This window comes from Dermacentor albipictus, chromosome 4, assembly GCF_038994185.2.
Source record: "Dermacentor albipictus isolate Rhodes 1998 colony chromosome 4, USDA_Dalb.pri_finalv2, whole genome shotgun sequence".
In the NCBI taxonomy this organism is placed as follows: domain Eukaryota; kingdom Metazoa; phylum Arthropoda; class Arachnida; order Ixodida; family Ixodidae; genus Dermacentor; species Dermacentor albipictus.
In genome coordinates, this window is record NC_091824.1 from 156316076 (window position 1) to 156338396 (window position 22321).

Here is a 22321-nt window from a genome sequence, read left to right on the forward strand (position 1 = left end):
CTTTGCGTGTTGTTGAGTGGGGTGGAGCTGGGAATGTGGCCTCTTGTTCCTGCCAGTCTGGTCGTTTCAGGTGCTGCTTGTTTATGTGTACTTGTATCCGTTCTGTATGAGTGAGTTGGTCGTTTAATTAGAGCGGTCAGGGACTGTTTGCGCTGGAGAGAACGTCTGTCCTTTAGTTTCCTTCGGTGATAGAGTGGCTAGGTATATCCATTGCAGAGTGAAGTAGTGTTGTGGCCTATATGTTGTGTTGTGTTAAGGATAGAAGTATGTCGGTTTGGATTACTTTGCAAAGAACTTTCTACAGAGGGAGGAAAAATGGCACCAGTAAAGATCCATTTATCCTTATAAATTTATAGGCGTCAGCGACCAAAATGTTTGTTCTATTCCACTAACGGCGAGTCTCTGTATAACGTATCAGTGGCGGTAGTCTCTGCATCTATTCATGTATCGATACTGTGGGAACAAAGCACGCGAGAGTATGGCGTGTGCAAGTATGACGTCTGCAGGACTGGCAGTAGCCGTGGTCTTTGCTGGTAGTAGCCTCTTTATTGCAATATATAAACGTCTCCTAAATGTTTCGTGTGACAGAACACATTCACCAGCCTTGCAGGACAGTGGTGGACTTGCGCAGGCTAAAACGTTTAAAAGTATTACCTGCGCTTAAGCGGACTATTGTAAATATGCATCACCTGCGCGGAACTGCACAAAGTGTCGAGTGTCACTGCTAATTATTTGGTCCTTGCCAGGCGACTATGCGCTATGAAACAATTTGCCGATTTCAGTGTTCTAACTTAAACTACGCACCACATTGATTCCTTTCACTAGCGCCATTCTATAAAGCTGATATGACGATCACCCAACCAGAGCCTTTGTCTGCGGTATAGATGAAGGTTAACGACCGATGCCATGTGAGTGAATAAAATATGTAGACGGCTTTTATTTTTAGAACCTCGCCTTTAAACCGCATCACTTGCCAGAACGAGAGGTTTTGTGCACAATGGGCCTCTGAATTGTCACAGAGCCCGGCAGAAATGTAAGCCACTTAAAGGTCAAGCAGGCCGGTCTTATTTTTCTAATTCTTGTTGAATGTCCTAACCCAAGAAGGCCAGTGAATGTCCTATCAGCGAGTGTGTCACCGGTGCACGCTTTTCCACAGAGCCGAATGCGTTAGCGTTGACTCTGTGGCTGCGTTGACTGCGTTGACTCGTTGAATATGAGCAAAACCAACCACGAAAAGCTCATTATTGACCACTTTATGCACGTCGCGCGTGATTTCATTTGTGCGGAAGTAGCGTGTCCATTTAATCGTCGGACAAGAAAGACGGAACCTTTGTCCCTGAACTGAATCCTGAATGGAATTCAGGGGTTTTACGTGCTAAAACAATGATTTCATTATTCGTCTCGCCGTAGGAGGGCCTCTGGTTTAATTTTGATGACCATGACATATATAACGTGCCCAGAAAGCACAGGACACGGGCGTTCTTGCATTATCGCCCACATCGAAATGCGGCCGCCACGCCCTGGATTCGATCCCGCCACTTCGTGCTTAGCAGCGCGATACCACAGTCGCGAAGCCACATGGGTTGGTTCAACGCATTGTGCCTAACACTGGCTTCGAGAAGTACTGACTCAGAATGTGGCGGGAAATGCAATGCTGCTCCAGTTGTCTATTTACCATAGTGCCCTTTTACACAGTGGAGAAACATGTCACTTGGAATAACAAAGCATGTCGCTGAAGAGAGTGAGCATGCATTTCTCGAATCTTGTGCTGCACAGAGCATTTCTAGTGAATGATTATGACGGGTGCTGGCCAGCTTCAATTCTGCAATTACAACGTGTCACCTAAAGTCCATGGTTAAAGCTAATTCAGTGAATTCTTTTTGATAATTGCACTGGCGACTACTGCGAGAAAACTTGATGCCCCCCCGCTGCATTGAAGCTTCGTCCCCTAAAGTTAACATGTTTTCTGGAATGCAGCATTTCAAGGTTCTGAGGCCGTTGTCGCACAAGCACACGTGCACATGTAGAGTCAACCTCAAAATTTTACGGAACACGAAATCTAAGAAAAAGCTGAATATCTGCGCAGCCTCACTACGCAGCCTAGTATTCGCATTTACAGCCTCTACCAGTGTATGTGAACAACATTGTTATGTTTGGTTGTACTGACTACTGTTACAGGCTGCTCGGAAATGGAACGCTTTCTGAGATGTAGTGGTCTGTAAACTTTTGTGGTCGACAGTACGTCAGCAACTATCTCGCGAGCGAGCTTTGCACTTTGAGAAGGTCACGACTACCATAGTACGGACATGCCTGTGGTACGCGCGTGTCTAGTACTCTTTCTGTATGCATGGTGACGTATACGCTCCATCATCGAAACGAGGAAAGAATACAACCCACAAAAGTAATCAATACTTTAGCTAGCCATCGTCCTGGTTTAAACGCAGTGCTACGATGATTATGCAAATGGCTAGAGAAAAACGTTCCTGACATGGTTTGGGTCGAGCTGCTAGTCCAGCTATCGTGTAAAGAGAAACTGCGGCGATGAAAGTGAACGTGATGAGCTTATACTTGCTATGCGAGCACGCCTCCCCAGGCGTGACTGTTTTACAACGGTAGCTGCTGTGGCCCTAGTCGTTTTGATATTCGCTGACGTTCATCGCAAGGGCGCGCAGTGTTTATTGCGAGAAAATTGCGAAGACGTGAACTCTGGCTCCACAGAATATCAAGTCGAACATTTTATCTCTCCATAACACCGCTGGTGCTACTTCAAAGAAGAATCCTGTGTCTAGAGAGAACTGTGCCTGGCCTCCTGAGCGCTGGCTAAAATCACTGGCTGACTCCACGCAGCTGTGTATTTATAAAACAGCGTGGAGGTGAAAAACATTAAACAAAGCCAGTAATAATAGGTACAAGGCTGTAAGGAAAGAAGAAGAAAAAGTTAAGTTCCTCCGCTTTACCACTGGGGAGCACCAACAACACAACCCTGCACAATCGAAGACGACACGGACCACAGTCGTTTGTCAAAGAATAAAGTTGTGCTCTTCTGGAAAGGAGGTCGGGGGTCATGCGCGCTGGAAAAAAGTTGACTTCAAGCGAGATCTAATTCGTCGTCTAATACAGAATCAATAGAAAAACAATGACACTGAAATAAAGAGAGGTGTGACAAGGGCGGCCTTCGTTTGAGGCGAGATTGGGAACAATTGAGCTCTTCAGTCTCATCATTTGTTGTGCAGGCACAACAGCTTCATTTATTGTCAACGCAGTATTTTACAGAACATATCCATCATTTCAGTGTCACTAAAATACTGTTTTCGCCTCCTTTTTAAAATCTTAATGGCAGACTCTTGTTGTGGCAATTCATAATGGTATCATGTTTACATACACAACAATGCACACAATGATTCCAACACTCGTGACCAACGGAAAAAAGCGGAGACACGCGGCATCGGAGGCAGCAAAATCTGGTGGCACGGCAAGACGCTTGCAGTACAGGTAACTGTTACCCTATAAAGGTTCGGCTGCGAGATAGTAAAACTGGTGTAACCATATGCCTTTCGGCAACGACTTCGTCGCATGGAGTTAATTAACGTAAACATTTATTTCAGCTGCTCTTAACCATCGCCATTACAAACGGTACTGCCACACTACTATAACAAGCGTGATGACAGACTCAACTGTTTCTTTTCTGTCGGCGAAGTGTAGTGCGTAAGCATGATTCTGGCAACACAATAACTTGCCTCTGACGTGTGATGCACGGTAACACCACTGTCACTTGCAGAAGTTTTGTTTCTGCCAACACAACATTCTAACGTGAATGACACTGGTAGTATTGCTCGCTGGTGAACCAGGTAATACGCAGTTGTATTAACAGAACGAACAAGAAACTGCGTGTGGGGTGAGATATGAAGTTTCTTATAGTTTAAGCACGTTTCATCAAAGATGTTCCCCGCGTGACAACAGGAAAGATGCTCGTGTCTTTCGAGCGTTCATTTTAATCATGTTTGCTGGGTGAAACCAGGAGTATTCGGGAACAAGTGATAGCTTGACGAAGTGTGTTTATAACAGTCAACACAGCGAAGTTGGGCGTGTAGTGCAGGCGATCAGCGAAACATATACCCGGTGCATCTTGGCAACGATCATCCCATTCATTCAGCAACGAGATAGGGGCAGTGTCTCACGCTAACTTTCAGGTGCAGGGTCGAATACATGACAGAGAGTTTCTTCAGTGTTAAGTGAGATTTATAATTTAGCAAGCACTCTACTCAATGAAGCAGCAGGCTGCGTACCGTATGCGGGACCATGTTGCGCCGATATTATAGCAATTTTGTATGATGGCACTCGAAGCTTTCAAGCGTATATGGTCACAAGCAAATCAAACGAGAACGGCACAGGTCGGCTAGAACGTGAAATACGGACGTTCCTTGTTTGCGCAAACGCACTGAAGGTGCAGCCAGTGTTTGCCTACGAATAGTGGGCTAATGTGCCATGAACACGAAATAGGCCAGATTAATGTGTTGCCCTACACAAGTCATTCTCATAATTTTGCAGTCACAATCTGAAATTTCCAGTTCTATATCTTTTCATGACTGTACCTATATATGAGCGTAGCCCTTGTGTCCCTATGACAGAGACACCAGTGTGGTGTCAAATCACTGGAACATAAATGAAAAAGAGAACAAAACGGTACTCACATAAACTTATCACTGAGAGCCTCAACGAGTAAACGAGGCTATGGGGCAATCGCTGTCCACACAGCGCTTAAAGACGTAGAGATTTAGCGCTTCAACAAGAGGTGCGGGACATTGCGGATGATATACCACGTACTGGACGAACTGATCGGCGTCTACATTAAAGCTTTCAATGGAGAAAGCTCATAATGGCGGAAGAAATATGATGTTTAGGACAGAGCCATGAAGTGTGTTCTTATATTGTGATTCACGCTGAGTGATTTTATGTAGGCGTTGCTAGAATACCCGTTTGTACAGTAATGGCGTGAGCCATCGCAAAAATACTGCATATTCACCATAAGAAAAGTCTTAAAGTGGATAAGACGCCTGGGAACATGGCATGTTGTAACTAGCAAGGGTTCATGAAACATGTTGCTAGGAATTGGAAAATTATGGATACCCTGCGAAACATCGCACTGAAACGCGGCGCATGTAAAGAATGCTTGGGTGATCCCCAACTTTTTCCGCGTTGAATGACACCTGTGACGAAAAAGAATAATCTTTCCGGTGCTGATGTTTATGTTGGACTACTGCCCGGCAAGCGGTGAGCACTCCTCCTTATTATCTGTCACGCGCTAGGCGCAGACTTTGAAATATCTGTCCAGCATAGCAAGGAACTAACGGCCACTGCCACTGATAGTGTTACGCGCACCATTTTTTAAAGATAATTATTCGCATTCAATGTTACAGACGCTGCTCTTCAAAGTTTGCATTGGACACCTGCGCTCAAGCTTAGGTTTCGTGAAGAGTCTGTGGTATTCGTGACAAAGCACGGTGTTCAAATGACGAATCTGATATTCAAAGACTGTGATTGATGGTTCTGTAATTTGTTGAGCTACCATACAAGTAATTCAATTAGAGCAAACAATTGCTTCGCGAACAGCACTATATACATATTCCATTAATGACATTTTTCAGTTTAAGAGCAATAATTCTCAAAATACATTGACAATGTTTGCGTGAGCCACTACTTGCTTTAGACATTTGTTTTCGGCATTCTTCATGAAAACTACCATTCTGTCAAGCACACACAATAGCTTTTTTATCAAATACAAAGAGAAATACTAAATCCAAAAGCCAATCGCTGTTTGGATGACACCATCGCAGCCTACAGAGAGCTTACGCTTGTGCAAAGATAACAAGGCCGATCACTACAGCAGCCTAGTATATCATTTATCAGTCCGAACAAAGCATGTAAATACACTACTTGGACAAATCCATTTTGTGGTCTTCCCACGTTTACGAAAAACAAAGATGGTGGATAAGGAAAGATAATGGTCTACGAAGAATTTTTTTTTTCAATTTGGGGCTCCATTCTAAACTGTTTTCTTTTCAGCCCTTACGCAAATGAAAGTGGAGAAAAAAAGGAAAGCGACTGAAACAAAGTACAGGGCAACTCGCCACCTTCAGCTCTCTTCGAACACGTGGAAATGCTTAACTTGGCATGTCCTGTGAGCGCTTGTACAGAAAAGTTGACAACACACATTTCGCGCTCAGTATTTCATTTGGGTTACATGCAGTGAAACGAAATCAGAGAACCAGTTTTTAGAGTCACAAGCAAGCGCATAAGAAATGTTTCTAGCTTGCTGCCCCGAAGTTACCAATATGATCTGGAGCTCCCCATACGCGACCAAAGACTGCTCCCAGTCCTCGCTTCATACTCTGCAACAACATCATCACAGCGTGTGCGTGGGCAACTACCGGGTCTCTTTTTTGCGAGCCACTCGCAACAAAACCGTCTGGCAAACACTATTAGAAACTTAAAAAAAGCGAACGAAATGGCCACAATCGGTCGTGCACGTCCTTCACAAATCACCCTAGGCGTCACCTCGACCTGTCCACTAGCGCGAGTGTGACGCAGATCAAGAACCACGACACAGTTTTCTCCGCGCGGACCCATGACGCAGCAGAGTTTCTGTCGCGGTTGCGCCGAAGAACGGCTTCGCTGGGAGCCGCTTTCTGCTGACTGAGGGCAACTTCGACGTCGTTTTCGACGTCTTTTCCGTCTCCCGCTCCCGATCCTCGGTGGACCTCATCAACCGGAGACTGTGGTGGTCGCTCGACGATCTTGTTGCTTCCGTTATCATCCGCGGTGCCCTGTTTCCCGTGCGCGCTGTTCGCACCACTCTTGCCGGCAAAGGCGGAGAGAGGCATCTTTTTGTCGCGCAGCGAAGGCAGCTCAGGCGGCGCGTAGTTCTCCGGGCATCCCAGATCCTTGAGACTGAGTCTGACCACCTTGGTACCGCTGCTCAGGTTGCCCGGCGCCGGCCTCTGTTCAAAGTTGCATTTGACGTGCCGCAGCTCGCGCCGAAACTTCTCGTTGCGCGTGGCCTTCTCCAGGTGCAGGATCCACGCCAGGCGGCAGTCGCAGCCGAACTTGTTGCCTATGGCAAAATGAAAAAAAGAAACGGCGTGATGTAACTCGCGCGGCACGCTAGTTGCGATAACATTATGGGTCCTGATTATGGGTCGTGGGCGTGCGTCATAAAGCACCTTGACTTACTCGCGTACAGTAGCTTTGTTAAAAAAATTCTGGGGTCTTACGTGCCGAAACCACGATATGGTTCTTAGGCACGCCGTATTGGCCAAATCCGGATTTTATTGGACCACCTTGAGGTTTTTGACGCGCGCCTAGATTTAAGTACACGAGTGTTTTTGAATTTCGCCTCCATATAAATGTGGCCAAAGCAGCCGGGTTCGAACCCGCGGCCTCGAGATCACCACCGCGACGACCGAGTTGATCTTATGGAGTGACTTTGTGTGCCATGATCTGGGTTACTAAGGGCGCAATATCGTGCCAAAGATGCCGCAGCTAGTATTGCTGCGTTTGCATGACATTCGTATCGTTGTGTTTGGCGGTACTGGAAACGTCGAAAATCCACAGCTTTCTACTACAGACCGCACCTGGAAAATTTAGAAATGTTACACGAGCTCGGCAGTACAATAGCTAAAGCCGTTGTGTGATCAAGCTGAATTTCGCCTATACTTTTACTATCAATTTTAGCTGTCGAACATGCCGCTATGTATAAGGCTATTTTACTTCGAGAGGACGCAAGAGCCGATCACGTGATTCGTTTTGTAGCACTTTCTAATTATATTGCTGGCAGTTTGTAAAGACAAATGTGTGCGCCCTGACTTATGTCGTAGAACACAGGAATACGTTTTAGATTTATAGGGGGCGTGTGCTTTGCGAGCAACGAAAGCATCCCTTGCTTACCCAGGTCTGACTTTACTGAGGCATTAGTGCTGGGACTCCACAAAGACTAAATTGCACTTAATAGATAGTTTCCCATTTTTATGTATGTACCCACTAAATTAATGTTCCGTAAAAGCAATGCCGCGCATCTAAATGTTACTATTGTCGCAGTCAGCATCACAAGAGACTCCGAGACGACGCATGTACATCTCTGTGTCACTGCTACAACGCTTTCCTCGTCGCTTTCATCAACGAACAAAAGCATTGCTTGCTTGTAGCGAGTAACTATCTACAGTGATTCAATTAAGGTCAGTTACCAGGTGTTGTGATAATATTAACTGGTAGGCAGAACATACCACTACGCTAGTGTCTACAGCTTTTGGCGTCCGGCTCTCTCACGCTATCGTTTCTCAAGATATCGAGAAAAGGAGGTCAGTAATGTTTTCGCTTCAACGTACACCTAAACACGATAACGTGGGCTATTTGACTTGTTCCATAGTTCACCACTTATGTACCCGGTGGCGTAATTGAGCTCCAGATATTTGCCCCGAAGTGGGAGAACGGCTAACGAAGTGTCTACAGCAATTCGCGCAGCACTATGTTTGCAAATGGCGATACAGGCAGCTCTTTGTCACTTTTTATTTTTATTTTCCTTTTTTGTCAGATAATCACTTTCCCTGCCTTACATAACTATTTGCGACCGTATAAAAGCATGTCTCGGCGGCCTGTAATGAAGTGTTCCGGCTAAATGCACTGTGCTCCAACTTAAATGGTTTTCCTGCACAAATCGCCACAAGCGCAGCTTTCCTTGCGTTTTTTAATGCTGGTGAATGTGATACGCCCAAGCAAGAGTTAGCGCACGAAGCTGCGAGGAGATCGCGTAGAAGAAAACTCGAACAAAGTGCCTTTGCAGATGTAAAAATAAAGCAGTCACATTGCAACGTAAGGCACAACTCTGTCCCCGCAGTGCTATTATACCGCCAAGAGGTGAAGTCACTCCTGGATTGCGGGACATTAACATTCTGCAGATTTATTACGAGCTGCATTCGTGGAAGCGAGTTGTACCGGAACGAAGCAATTACCCTGGTTAGTAGAACTAGTGCAGTCGCCATGGAGAAAAGGTCGGAGATTTTTGGGCGATTGTGGCCGGACGAAATTTTTCAGTTAAAATGTCTTTTGCATGCAGGTCTTAACAGAAACGGTGCTCTAATGTTAACTGGCTCACAAATCAATTATTGAAATGAGCAACCTACTACATGTTCCTTTTAATTAAAAATTATTGTATTATGTGAGGTCCTTGCCCATAAATGAGCGCATGTACTGCTCAACTGTTTTCCTCGTTTACGACAAAGTGCTTCTGACACAAAAGTAGTTCTTGTCATAGTCTTGTCAGGCCAATAGAAAATCATGTGATGGATCCTAAAATTATCGCACGCTCATACTCACCGGTGAGGCTCATATCGAAGGACTCGGAGTCGATCTTCCGCAAGTCCTGGACCGTCCTCCAGGTAAGCGTGAGCAGCTGGTTCTGCGACAGGTCCACAGTGATCAGGTTGGGCGCGCCCATGAACATCTGCGCGGGCAGTATGCGAAGGCGGTTGTGCGAGAGGTACAGGATGCTCAGCTGGGGCAGGCCGTCAAACGCCAGCGGGTCCACTTCGGTGACGCCGTTGTACTTCATGTCCAGCTCGACCAGCTGCGGCATTCCGCTGAACACCCGTGCCTCGAGCCTCTGTATCTTGTTGCGGAACAGGTCGAGCCGTATGGCGCTCGACAGTCCCTTGAAAGTGCGGTCCGTCAGGTTCTCGATGGCGTTGTCACTCAGGTCTACTTCCTTGACGCTGGTTAGTTCCTCAAACGCCAAGTCTTCTATGGTCTTGATCTCGTTCCTCTCCAGGAAGAGTTGCGTTAGGGCTGGAAGAGCACGCAGGGCACCGGCGGGGATCCTGCTGAGCTTGTTGTCGCCTAATTCGAGCCGCTTTAAACGTGGCATCTGTGCGATGGACTCGTTCTCCAGGTCGGTTATGGCGTTGGAGTCAAGAGACAGCCACGCAAGTCTAGAGAGGTTGTAGAAGGAGCGCGTTTTCAGAACGCCTAGCTCCGACTGGGTGAACTTGAGGCGTTCCAATTGTGGGCACTGCCTTAGAGCTTCAGATGGCACGAAAGTTAACTTGTTGCTCAGGCTGAACGCGTTGAAGGATAGGGAGGCAAGGGAGGGGTGGTTTTGGAATGACTTGAATACGGCGTGGTCCACAGTAAGGGGTCTCGTGATATAGCAGGAGACGTCTGTGGCGTCGTCCGCGATGTCCTCGGAGTCGCAGCGACAGTACATGGGTTGGTCCATGAGACGGCACAGGTTAGGAACCAATTCAGACGATTCGGCGCAAGCCACGAAGGGGAAGCTGCATGTTGAAGCGATGAAGTAAACACTGAAAAGAAAAAAAAAGGCACATAATATTTAAGAAAGATTGAGACAATGACATACTAACACATCGAAGGGCCATACGCCATGCGCTACAATTGACCGACCGACCGACCGACGTTGTAATTGTTCGTAGCAGGTATGTTGCCGAGCTATGTACGTTAAGGTATTTAATAAATGAAAGAATTATGTGAAGTACATTGTTACGCTACCTTCAGGCGCAGAAGTAACATTTAAAATTAAACGGCCACAGAAAGAGAGGTCAAACACCTTTGGAATAGTCTGTAATAGCACACCGAACGAAGTGTAGTCATCTCGCATTCAGAGCAGCCACATATTAAAAAGTCAAACAGAAGTACCGAACAGTTGTGAGATATTACCTAGAAAGCATCAAATGCATCATCGGTCACATACACACGCACACGCACACACATACACACACACCGTAATATACTGCAGCACCCCCTGTATTTACGGAACGAAGAGCCATTAAGTTCAAATTTCCGATTATTGGCTGTTATTGCATGTACATAAGGTATGTATCAAGCATCTCAGTACCACGTTTGTATCGCATGCGTATAAAGTGTGCAGTATTGAACAGCCAGTGCAGTGCCGAAAAAAAATGGAGTTGTGAGTCTACGTGAAACGTGAGAACAAATATAGCCAAATTAAACAAACAACAATTAAAATCAACATTATTAGGTTCATAGCAGAAAACAACCAAGAAATGCAGGAGTTAGTCCAAGAGTGCGAGGCTGTAGGGCGAATGCAAGAACAAGGTTACTGTGATAGGAGTTTGGACTATTTGAATGTCGCGGCCGAATGCGCGTGGCTGCTGTTCGGCGGCGACGGACGAAGAGGGAGAAAAGGGTCGTTGTCTGGGCTGAGGCGGCAGCCATGCGAACTGCCTGAGCTGCCTGGGCTGGCCTTCCGAACGAGCCGATCAGTTCGTCTACCCAAGGCCGGTGTTCCTGGGTGTGCTGGCAGAACAGGCCGGGCTCTCCTTGGGCTTCAACCGGCTTGCTGCACTGCTAGGCGAGCATCCGACGCCGACATGTTCCGGTGCAGCTAAGCCTTCCGAACGGTCTACCCTGTGGCGGGCAAACGTCCCGACCCAGCTGTCGCACGAGTGGCTCATCGTGTGCCGGGCATCCGCCCCGGCCTCCAGCCCCTGAGCCACTCGCTGCTCCAGATTCATCTTTCCGCCTCTTCGTGCCCTAAGTGTGTGATGCCGACGCACTATCGGACGCCTTCCTATATTTGACGCTGAGCTTGACTATACCTAAGCGACAGACACTCATGAAGGGAACTGTGTGTGTGTTATCGTGTACGTTATCCTAGTCCCATCCCCGTGTCATTAAAGCCTCTCTGTTTTCATTGTGCCATCCCTGTATGTTTGAGGCCTGGGCCCACGCCTTCATATCACAGTTACAAAGTAGTTCCTAAATCGCATTGAACTGGTAGTACACTTACCTGTATTAGAATAAGAAAATTAACATACAAATAGGCAAGAAATAAGAAAACTACGAACACTAAGCAATATTCTTAAAGAGAAATGCGCAATTTAACTACATAACAGCATGAAATTGATTGTTTTTTAAGTGTACTGAGCGATGAACAATGTTCAGTGTAGGGTGATAGTGTTCCATGTTGATAAAGCGGATAATATGCAGTACGTCGACCAAAAGATAATTTTGCTCGAAAAGAAAATTGAAACCAAGCAGGTCAGCAGTACTCAAGCAGAACTCAGTAGCCAGCTCTTTCTACAAGAACACCTTTTAGAAGAGCCATAATACAATACTACCATGCGGAGAACGGCATTTCTCGCAGTTACTGTAAAAACAGACGTTGACGCGCTCCTCGCATTCGCACCTACGTATTAGCGACTTTATTGATGCTAAAGCATCAAGTGATCCGTTGAGCGAAAAAGCCGGCGTCTGTAGCAGCAAAACGGCGCCTAAATTCCCATTGGCTGCGACGCCACGTCAAGCGTGCGTGCGACGCCACGTCAAGCGCGCGCTATGACGGAGCAAAGCGGGCGAAAGCGAACACCAAGGTCGATCCAGAAACGCCGTGAAGCTTCAGACGAAACGTGTTTGAGAACAATTTGTCACCGACATCAGCAAGGGTGGTTATGGAAGCAGTGACTGCAGCGCGACTATGTGGGGAGGGAACAAACACTGAGAAAAAATTTTTTTGTTAAAACGAGACACACTTTGATTCATTCAACCAACATAATATGCTTGTTCAATTTTATATAGTCGTGGCGAGAAAAGGAAAGACGAATACGTTTTACTTTATCATTATCAATGGATACCTTTTTTCAGTGTCCACCATAAGAAAAGTAAGTGATGGCGCCGTTATCACTTGCTCTGGAATGCAGCTTTTGAAGTGTGCAGAAAGGCGCGCTCGTAAAGTTCACCTATTACAATACGCCCCCAACACGTGCTGCCCCGCTGGCGCACCAGGTGTTGAGTGAGGGGAGAGGGTATCACCGCGACGCCAAGTCATCCTCGCTCTTGGAAGCCTGTGTAACCCACGCAAGCTTGCGCCTGCGTTCAAAATTCGCCTATGTAATCGCTATAAAGACATTCATGTATTAAACAGTATCAATTCAAAAGGAAACACATTGGTGGAAGTTAGTTTCGAACCTATAACCCCACCCTCAGAAGCCGAGTGCCGTATCCAGTGGGCTAAACCAAAGCGCCCTAGGTAATAGACCTGCGTGAGGAAAGCGGTGGCGTCAAATTCACAGCGACTTACGCTGGAGCTTCTTCATTGGATTCGGCGGCAGTCGGGCAAGGTAACAATATCACGGATCGAAGTGCGCCGGTCTCGTGCTATCTGGGAGGCCCTCGCCAAGCGTTTGAACGCGCTCGCTGGCCCGTGAGGAGTTCATAAATCGAAGGACCGCTCAGCGGCGTTCAACTGGACCTTAATGGTTTCTCATTCACAACTTATAAGTGCTTAGGTGTCCTCTGATTTCTTTCTTCAGAGCACTGGGCAGAAAGTACATTTAGTGATATAAAGTCCGCACTAGGAATAGCTATTAAAGAAAGTGCTCAAGTGGCCAACATTGCATAGGATTTCACGGTGTTAATTTAGAGTAACATGCGAAACTGCGTAGATTCATCGACCTTTCAAAGGAAAGCGCGTGTCAAAACCCATTAATCGCACACAGCGTCAACCAGATACTTTAAGCTATTTCTTAAGATTGTTAACGAAGCCAAGCAACCTTGCTGGCGTCAATGAGGTTACTAGTTGCTAAATGTAGTTTGAGAGGCTCCATAACATTGCTTTTATTTAGCAAACCTTAATTTGAGCAAAATTTATAAGTTCCACTATTGAAATTGCTTAAAGAATTCGTTCTGCAGCCACCGCCGTCATTATGGAAAACGATTTCTGTGGTAATCCACAAAAGGGGAGAAACCAATAAAAGGGCGGGAGAATATCATACAATGCCATTGATGACAACTTGTTGATGGCAACTTTTCCTTTCTCCTTTGCAAGCTTGTGCTGTGGTTTACTTGGACACCCTTTCGACACTCCCTTTAGAATTCACTTCAAAAAGACGCGTGTGTCACGGAAGATAAAAGATTTAAAAAAAACGAAGTCGTTTGGCCCCTCGTCACTCAATCTGTTTCCACAAAACCGGAACTATAAATTCAGAGGTCAGAAAATGGCTGCGGCCCAAGTAGCTATCGCCTGCTTTTCTCACTTTCTCCCTCCTGAACGACTCCTCATCACCCCTGATCGCTTCAATCCTTTGGGGGTCGGGTCTCGATTTACCCAAAGGGCCTCAATCAAGCTGAGTGGGCAGATCCCCAGAAACCGAGGAAGCCTCCTCACTAACCCAATAAATGAGCGGTCGCTTGCCGTGACCCCCGCTGTGATGGTTTGCTGAAATTAATCTGGACCGGGCGGCGTAAACACGTGGCTTTCAGGCTTTCGACGTCTTCACTTAACTCTGCTCTCTCGCACCCGGAAGCGCTTCCCCTTTCGTAGCTGCTATCTGCAAGCTTCACCCTTTATTTTTATCACTTACAGTTCCTTCACGCCGTTTTATAGACTGCCCGGTGCCTGGCACTCTTTTTCTGCAGATCTCGCACTGTGCGTTCCTTTTTTTGTTATTGTTGACGCAACATACGCACTTTGTGCTGCTTCTCTGATGACCCATATGAAGCTGGCGTTTCATGAAGTCGCATAGACTGTATATCCGCGCGCTTTCGTCTCTGTTAACAGCGAGCTGTGTGTTCGGAAGGAGATTTTTCTACCTGTGGATTCCTATGCACTGCTCTGCGTGTGAGGTCAATATGAAATGCCTTAAAAAATGTAGGGCAAGGAAATTCTAACAAATATATATATATATATATGCTTCAGCGTGGCACCAAGAACGCACGTACACTTCGATTAATGTGCATTACGCTATCCCAGCTGGTCAAAGCTAACTGGAAAATATTTTATTGTTTTAGGATCTCCAGCGTTTTTTCAAGCCCTGCTGTATGTACATTAGGTCGTAAGATCTCGTCAGCTATCAAGTGAAATAAATGTAATGCCCCGATTTATTATTTTGACTGACCTGTAGAACGTTCGAATGAGCAGTAAGGCTCTTCAAGTAGAATCACTGGCATCGATGTCAGTAGTGAAGAAATTGTAGTTTGCAGACTGCTTTAATCATCAATTTTACAGAGCTAATACGCGCATGTGACACTTTGAACTCAAAAGAATTAGACCGAGTGTTTCCAGTGCATCTTGTACTCAGTATTCTCATTTTTTTAGCATGCGTTCAACCAATTGCATAGCGTGCATTTTCGCACTTCATGCATGATGTACTTGCCTGTACAAAGCTAGAACTAAATGCGGCCGCTTCTAGGAAACGTAACATGTGCGGTATCAACATTTGACGAAATGTTTTTATTCATGTGATGTTCCAGCATCTGAGACGAGGCGGAGACCGAACTAGAACGCGATTGTCGAACATTTGAAATGCACGTGGCAGGGTTTATTTATTTATTTATTTATTTATTTATTTATTTATTTATTTATTTATTTATTTATTTATTTATTTATTTTATTTATAACACCCTCAGGGCTTACATGAAGCATTACAGAGGGGACGGGCTAATAGAAACAGATAACTATACAAAGAAGAAAACACAATAATCAGATACCACAATAATAAGAAAACAGTGCATAGTCCAATGTGAAAATAACGCAAGTTAGAGTGACACAATAAGCATATGATAAAAATACACACACAATATAATAGAGACGGGTAATACACACGAAATATAAACGGATAATACAGGCGTGTTTTAAAGCCAATGACCAGGTTTGCTCATTGAAAGGACTAGCATTCATTGTGCACGAAGCTGTCGTCGTTATAGAGCAATGAGACACCATCGTATGAAGAACAGCTTTTATCCCTATAGCCCTTCCCCCTGTGTAGGACAGCAAACCGGGCAGGCGTCTGATCAACCTCCCTGCCTTTCCTCTCTTCTCTCTATCTCTCCATCTCGGCCTAGCCTGGTTGTTCTTGTGCGCTGCAACCCCAGCAACTCCACTCCAGTGCTAGTACAATATGCGACTACAGCACGTTCTAAGAACTGTTCAGGCTTTCCGAACATGAGTAATCTAAACTACCAGGCAAAAACATAAAAGCGCATCCACTAAGCAAAAGTTGGATGATGAGCGTGGCGATATTTTAGTCCATCTCCTCGCAGGTCTTGGAGGCCATACTCTCAATAGAGACATATTTACTAATGGATAACATGGGTCCCCTGCATTTTTGATACCAGTGCCAGTATCTGCAATCACAGGCGACCTCAGTGAATGCTGCGGATGCAACCTTATCACCGCAAGAGTCATTTCAACGGTCACCGTACCCGTTTTGAGCATATTTAACAAAAATGCCCCGTTTTATAACTCGTCATCGAAGCCCATCGATCTCCCTCTGGGAAAGTTGTCTCCATCTCGTTTTGCTTTGTTCTTCGCATTTAAAATCCTTGTTTCCTCGTAGGAAACAGAAGGGGTGGTAATTTTTATTTCGCAGCAGACATCCGACATATACGCAAACAGACAAAAAAAAAGGTATCTGACATTTTCGCCTTCTGAGATTTGTAAATAGAAGGTGCAAATTCCGCGTTGTCAGAAAATCAGTGCTAAATAACAGTATATTACGCCCATGTACGAAATAAGAAAAATATGGGCAAAATAATAAAAATATGGGCACGTACGTACGTGTGAGTTTTCGAAAGATGAGCTAATAGTCTTTATCATTGGTATAAAGGCCTCAATTTCCATAATAAGCGAGCGGTAATGTTTCGCGTCCATCTATTTGCAGCAAAAGGAAGGCGATGACTCGAAGCACGACTTCTTTTCGTACATATTAAGCATGCACGAGGCCAGGTGATACCTCGAGCGCAGCTGTAAAGCTCGCGTAGTGAATATATTCGATGTCATATAGTCAGGCGCCTTTTGCTCGTTCCACAAACTCGCACTTTTTACGAAAGGGAAACACCTTTGCTTCGGGAAAAATCTGCTCGCATCCACGCTAGCGCATCACGCACTCCGCTTGTTATTACCCCGACCCTATCAGTTCCCTCTGATTTCCTAACAGCGGCGATGCCCTTCTTGGGCATCGCCGCCGGTTCTTACGTCATCGTTTCCACCCGAAATAGAAACCTTCCCCCAATTCTAAGGGACGAATAAAGCGCATCAAAGACTTCCACTGACCAGGACGTGAACGCGCTCTAATCCGAAAAGGAAAGTGGTTGTACCCGCCTCAGTAGTTCCCTTCAGCGTTATGGAAGTTGTAAGCAGCCTCAATCAATCGGGAACGGCTGCAGCTGCTTCTGCCCCATTTTATTCATGCGCACGTTGTCATCTCCTTGTCTCCTGTGTTGCCCGCAAACTAATTTCTCACTTGCATTTTCTAAGAGCACCGACCTCGGTCAGTGTCCGTGGTATGTCTAGAGTTTGCGCCTTAACTCCTTGGTAATGGTACTAAGTTACTGCGTGGCTGGACATGCCGGCAGCAGGCTCGTTGCACCTCTTAGGTTCGGCAGCACTGAAAGGAACTGCCGAGTTTCCGCGTCGCCTCTCAATGGCACGCACACTTGGCGGGTCACGCGCCCGAGACCTCCCGAGAACGGCCGAACATACCACGCTGGCGCAATGGGCCGCGCCCACGAGCAGCAGCGCTTATCGGGGTCCCCTCAATAAATTTTCGCCCGCGCGAGGCCACCGTATACTATATAGCATACGCATGCACTCTCTCTCTCTCCCGCGCTCGCAACACCGCGCTCGCCCTAGCTGCTTGTCGGACAAGACAGAGTGCCAGTCGGGGCAGGGGGTGAACGCGTGGTGCCTCGAAGGGTCCTGCCTGCTTTCGCCTTCCCAGACGGCGTTCTCTTCGGGCACCACGAGTACGGCGGGTCGGTAGTTGCCTTCGGGGCGCGTGGAGCGAGAGTGTACAGCAAGCGCTCGCGGAAGCCCACGCGCCGGTCACGATAATAAAAGCTGCACGCACCTACGCCGCGCGGCCACTCGTTGCTGCTTCCCACGCACGCGTATGGCTTGTGTTTCGACGCTCAACGCTCAGGGCAGCAAGATGCGTCAACCGTATGTGCCACATAAACAGGGTAGACGTTTCTTGTCCCTGGGACTCAGTGGATAGGGAGCTCGGCTGCTGAGCTCGCGCGTTGCAGTCCCGGCCGCGGCAGCTACCTTATGGTGTTGTATTGATGCAAAGACGTTCGTGTATTTAGATTTTATGTGCACGCTAAGGAACCTCGGGTGGTTAAAATTAATCTAAAGCATCCCCACCACTGCGTCTCTCATAGCCGCATTGTTAAAAAAGAAAAAGTAAAGCCCAACGCTAACACAAGGAGCGAATGAAGAAGTGCTCGATGCGAGCGCTGCGTGGGCTTCTTTCTTCATCACTTGAGTTGGAGCTGAGTTTTGTCTGTAATATTGAACCGAATCCAACTAGCCCAATTCTATGTGCTAATGCAAAGATGCATGCAGTGTTGCTTTGAGAAGTTAAATCTCATGAATGATCGAATGAGTGACTACATGCACAGACTTCTTACGTGGAATATATTGATCTCCATGGAATTTTCTAAATCTGCATATCATTACGCCTCACGAAATAGACCCCGGTTTTCGCTGAAAGTGCTCCAATGCAAACGGGAAGACGATTTTAACGAACAGCAGAGAAGAGGATTTCGTCGTGTGTGCAAAACCCAGAGTTTCCTTTTTTTTTTTAACTGCGCGAGTATAGAGTGCCAACTGAAACGCCGCGTGCTCGCTTTTAGAGAACTATAAATAATGGACAGCCATTATTTGAAAGTGGTGGCGCGCTTCATGTTCTAGAGTGACCCGGAACAGGCTACCGCTGTCTGTAGCAACACAGTACAGCCACCGATATTACTGGTTCGGTAGGTATACGGTGGTTGTGTTGCGAATGCTGCAGGCACTGTGCTTAAAATGTCCCCGATCTTGTTACAATTTGGGGTTAATCTTGTATTTATGCGATGTGCTTACTTGAACGATGGGAACTGCAAGTGACTACGCCACAGTTCAATTCACATTTATTTCTTTTACGATCTGACATTCCTTCCTGTGCAAACTGCGTTTGTTGCGACGTTCATTGGGGTAATTTGAACTTTATAACAACTGTGTACCAGCAATTCCCGACTTCCAATTACATATGATGTTAATATTCTGCATTACTTGTTTGTTTGTTTTCCGTAACTTTGAGTGGGCCTCTTTTAATATGTATTGCTTTCCTAACAGAGAAGGCGTAGCCAGCAGCACTCTTGGTGAAAACCTCTCGTACGCACACACTTAATAACTTAAACAAAAAACATCACCACTGTTCTTTTCCTCAGTAGCGATGCTCGGAAACAGCAATGTCGAGCACGTGCATGATAACATGCTCTGCTCCTTAAGGTGCTTCGATTTAAGATTGAAAAATTAGTTGTTTTTATTCGCGCAAATAATACGAAGAACTGACATGCGTTCCGATACTGTAGAAGTAAAGAGGATGTCTGGCGCTATGTATTGGCCCTTTCGCGAACGCAGAGATAGCGGAAAAGTAAACGCCGTGTTTTCTTATCTTTAATGAACATCTCACAGACGTTCCCCACGAGCCTCTGGAGCCTGCTATCGTATGTCTGAAGCAGTCTGCGATAAGGGTTTAGACAAAGCAATGTGTGTATGGCAGTGCTAAGAAACGTGCCTACATACAAGTTGCAGTGAATCTCGACGGTACATGGCGGTGCGTTGTTGCTCAGCTGCAGTAGTGATGACACCTTCGGGTGGAGTCATCCTTTTAAGATTACTTCCTCCATTTACTCTCCGCTATATTTTAATATCACCCGCATCACCGACATCCCTTTCAGGGAACTAGATCAAAGACAAATAGCGCCGTCAAGGTTCCATCGCGACAGCCTGCGATTCTCCAGCTTCAATCGCTGCTTGCACGCATCTTCGGTTCGTGTTCTCAGGTCGTTTGATCTTTCGCACAGGACCGCATTTCCACGCCACCACGAGAAAAAAAGAACCTAGGCACCGAGTGCTTCCCGAATGTAGCTTGCTCACTGCAGCCGAAACGAACTCCCAAAAAGAACACAACGGCAGAACACAATAACCGGCGGTGCGTCTGTGTTTCACCAAGGAATGCCTCTCGTGTTTAGGCTCCTTTCTGTCCTATTGCTTTCCTCTTACATTCGGCCAAACGCGGCGCCGAGCGCTTTTCACGCATTCACCCGCTCCATCTTTGCCTTTCGCGTTGAGCCGCTACGTCGACCCGGACCTTGGTCGGCCTGTGCTTGGTGTTTGTCGGCTTTCTCTTCAGCCACTGCAGTGTCTCGCCGTTGCGCGTTTCGCATCTTTCCGGTCTCTCTCGTCGACTAGCGCCGATCCTCCTCCTCCTCCTCTTCTCGTCCATCTGGCTACGAAAAGCGACGGTGGTAAATCGCGGCACGGGTTTAGAGAAAGAAAAGAACGGAGAGAAAGAAACGTGCCTCTTTCAAGACACCGCACAGCTTGCGGCGGCAAGACTCGCCCGCAGTTGTTTGGAGGCCGTTGCACTCCTGTCGTAAGTGCCCCAGACGGCGGTTACGCAACGGAACAGGAAAAAAAAAGGTACCTTAAGAAACCGCTCGTGGCGCTTTAGTTACATCGGTATTTTCTTTTATGTTTTACTTTCCGTCCGGGGGAAAGGAGTTCAGGTCTACGGGCTCACAGAGTTAAGCCCGCGCATGCCAGAAGTTTGCATTCCGTACGCGCTCCGGAGAACCGCGACAACGCAAATGTTCTAGAAACTGTCCACACCGTAACGTATGCGATTCCATCAAAACTACTTGGCCACATCCTTCGAATTTGTTATGATCAGCGAACGTCTGCTGTTTATCGACTGCAAGGCGTGGTAGCCACGCATGATAAACACGTGTGTGTGTGTGTGTGTGTGTGTGTGTGTGTGTGTGTGTGTGTGTGTGTGTGTGTGTGTGTGTGTGTGTGTGTGTGTGTCTGTGTGTCTGTGTGTGTCTGTCTGTGTGTGTGTGTGTGTTCATTCCATGGATGGTGTTTTGTTACAGACAGCATTCGCTGTAGCGAGACTGTTACTTCCCTGATAGGTGACCCGCGGCGGTAAATATGCAGCTGAGACGCACTTCAGGTTTTTGGTGTGTTCGATGCGAGCTTGCGTACACTTACAAATTCCATTGTTGCGGGAAAGCAAGGGTACAAAACACACAGAAGAACAACGACAAGGACAACACAAACGCCGTATTTTTTATGACCGCCTTTCCAAATACGATGAATCCTTATTGCAACTTTCTCTACTTCATGCCGTACTAAGCTCTTTTGTGTTCGGCAACAAACATTTGCAATCAGTTACCGAAGCCGCAGCCTTGAATGTGGTTCGCACCGCTTCACTATATATGCAAAGTAGAACTGGTTTGCTTCAAGAGTTACCTCACGCGTCCGTGATCTCTATTACAATGCCATGAACAACGGAAAACCAGGACACACGATACTCGCTTGAAACACAAACATGTTTTGCGTCATGAACTTTAGTTTCTGGAATATTTTCTATGGATTGAAAGCTGAGAATCAGTAGATCATGTCACAAACAGGGAGCCACGAGGCTTACTCAGGCAGTAAGCGATGCACAGAATAAAGTTGTTCCGGGCTTTCGCACTACTTGCGCAGCATGTATTTCTTCGTTTCCTGAAAGAGACTCACTCTACAGCTTTCCGGTTTTCTTCTAGCAGAACGTGACCCTGCATATTGTTCCTATTCGCGCTTAGCGTCGATGTCGGAAAGCGTGTACAGTACATTAAACGCAGCCGCGCTTCTTGCCCTTTCCTGCGATTTATGAAGAGTTTGCCGCAACTGATTGCGGTGTTAACATACTGTATGTGCATCCTCTACTTTCTATCTCTATTTTGCATGCAATCTTTTTGTGGTATAATACGCGGTGCGTCGGTTCTCTCGCTGATGTCTTTGTCCTCACCGTCTGATTCGTTTTGTGTTGCTCCCCATTTTCATATATTTATTCGCTCTTCCAACTCCGGAGCAGGAAATAATTGTGCATCTTTGTACTTTTAATACATCGTGTAGACAATGCAAAGTACTCACTTTCGCGACCAAAGAAAGTAGTACGTCGCATACAGGTAACTACCACCATGCAGAAGTACATTTTTTTAACATAAACTGACGTGCACGTGTTGCAGTTATATATGAAGCAGCTATTCCGCATCCAAGGCGTCACACATGAGAAATAATTGCGCACCGAACAACGCGGTATGAGACTTCTTTCTATGGACGTGCTACTCACGTCGCTTTCGTAGCGCTGCCTGCTAAACGTATGGAACGTACTACACGCTGTTAGTTTTGAAGTGAGAGCCGAAATTTCAGCTAGTTGCTATGCTTGTTGCCTTAGACACCGGGATGACGATTACAACT

At 46.4% G+C, this 22321-nt stretch overlaps 2 protein-coding genes across 3 annotated transcripts in view; one reads left to right on the forward strand and one right to left on the reverse strand.

The window, feature by feature from the left end:
- The window catches only part of LOC135903803 (juvenile hormone acid O-methyltransferase-like), a 314807-nt gene that overhangs the window by 25956 nt on the left and 266530 nt on the right, over positions 1-22321 (forward strand). The window lies entirely within an intron of this gene.
- LOC135903768 (connectin-like) overlaps positions 3216-22321 on the reverse strand; it is a 42799-nt gene continuing 23693 nt past the window's right edge. The window contains exons 2-3 of the mRNA XM_065434150.2: positions 9370-10352; positions 3216-7111 (exon numbers count right to left, since the gene is read on the reverse strand). Of these exons, the coding sequence (XP_065290222.1) occupies positions 6552-7111; positions 9370-10352 (1543 nt within the window). The 3' untranslated portion in view covers positions 3216-6551. The remainder of the gene's footprint in view (positions 7112-9369; positions 10353-22321) is intronic.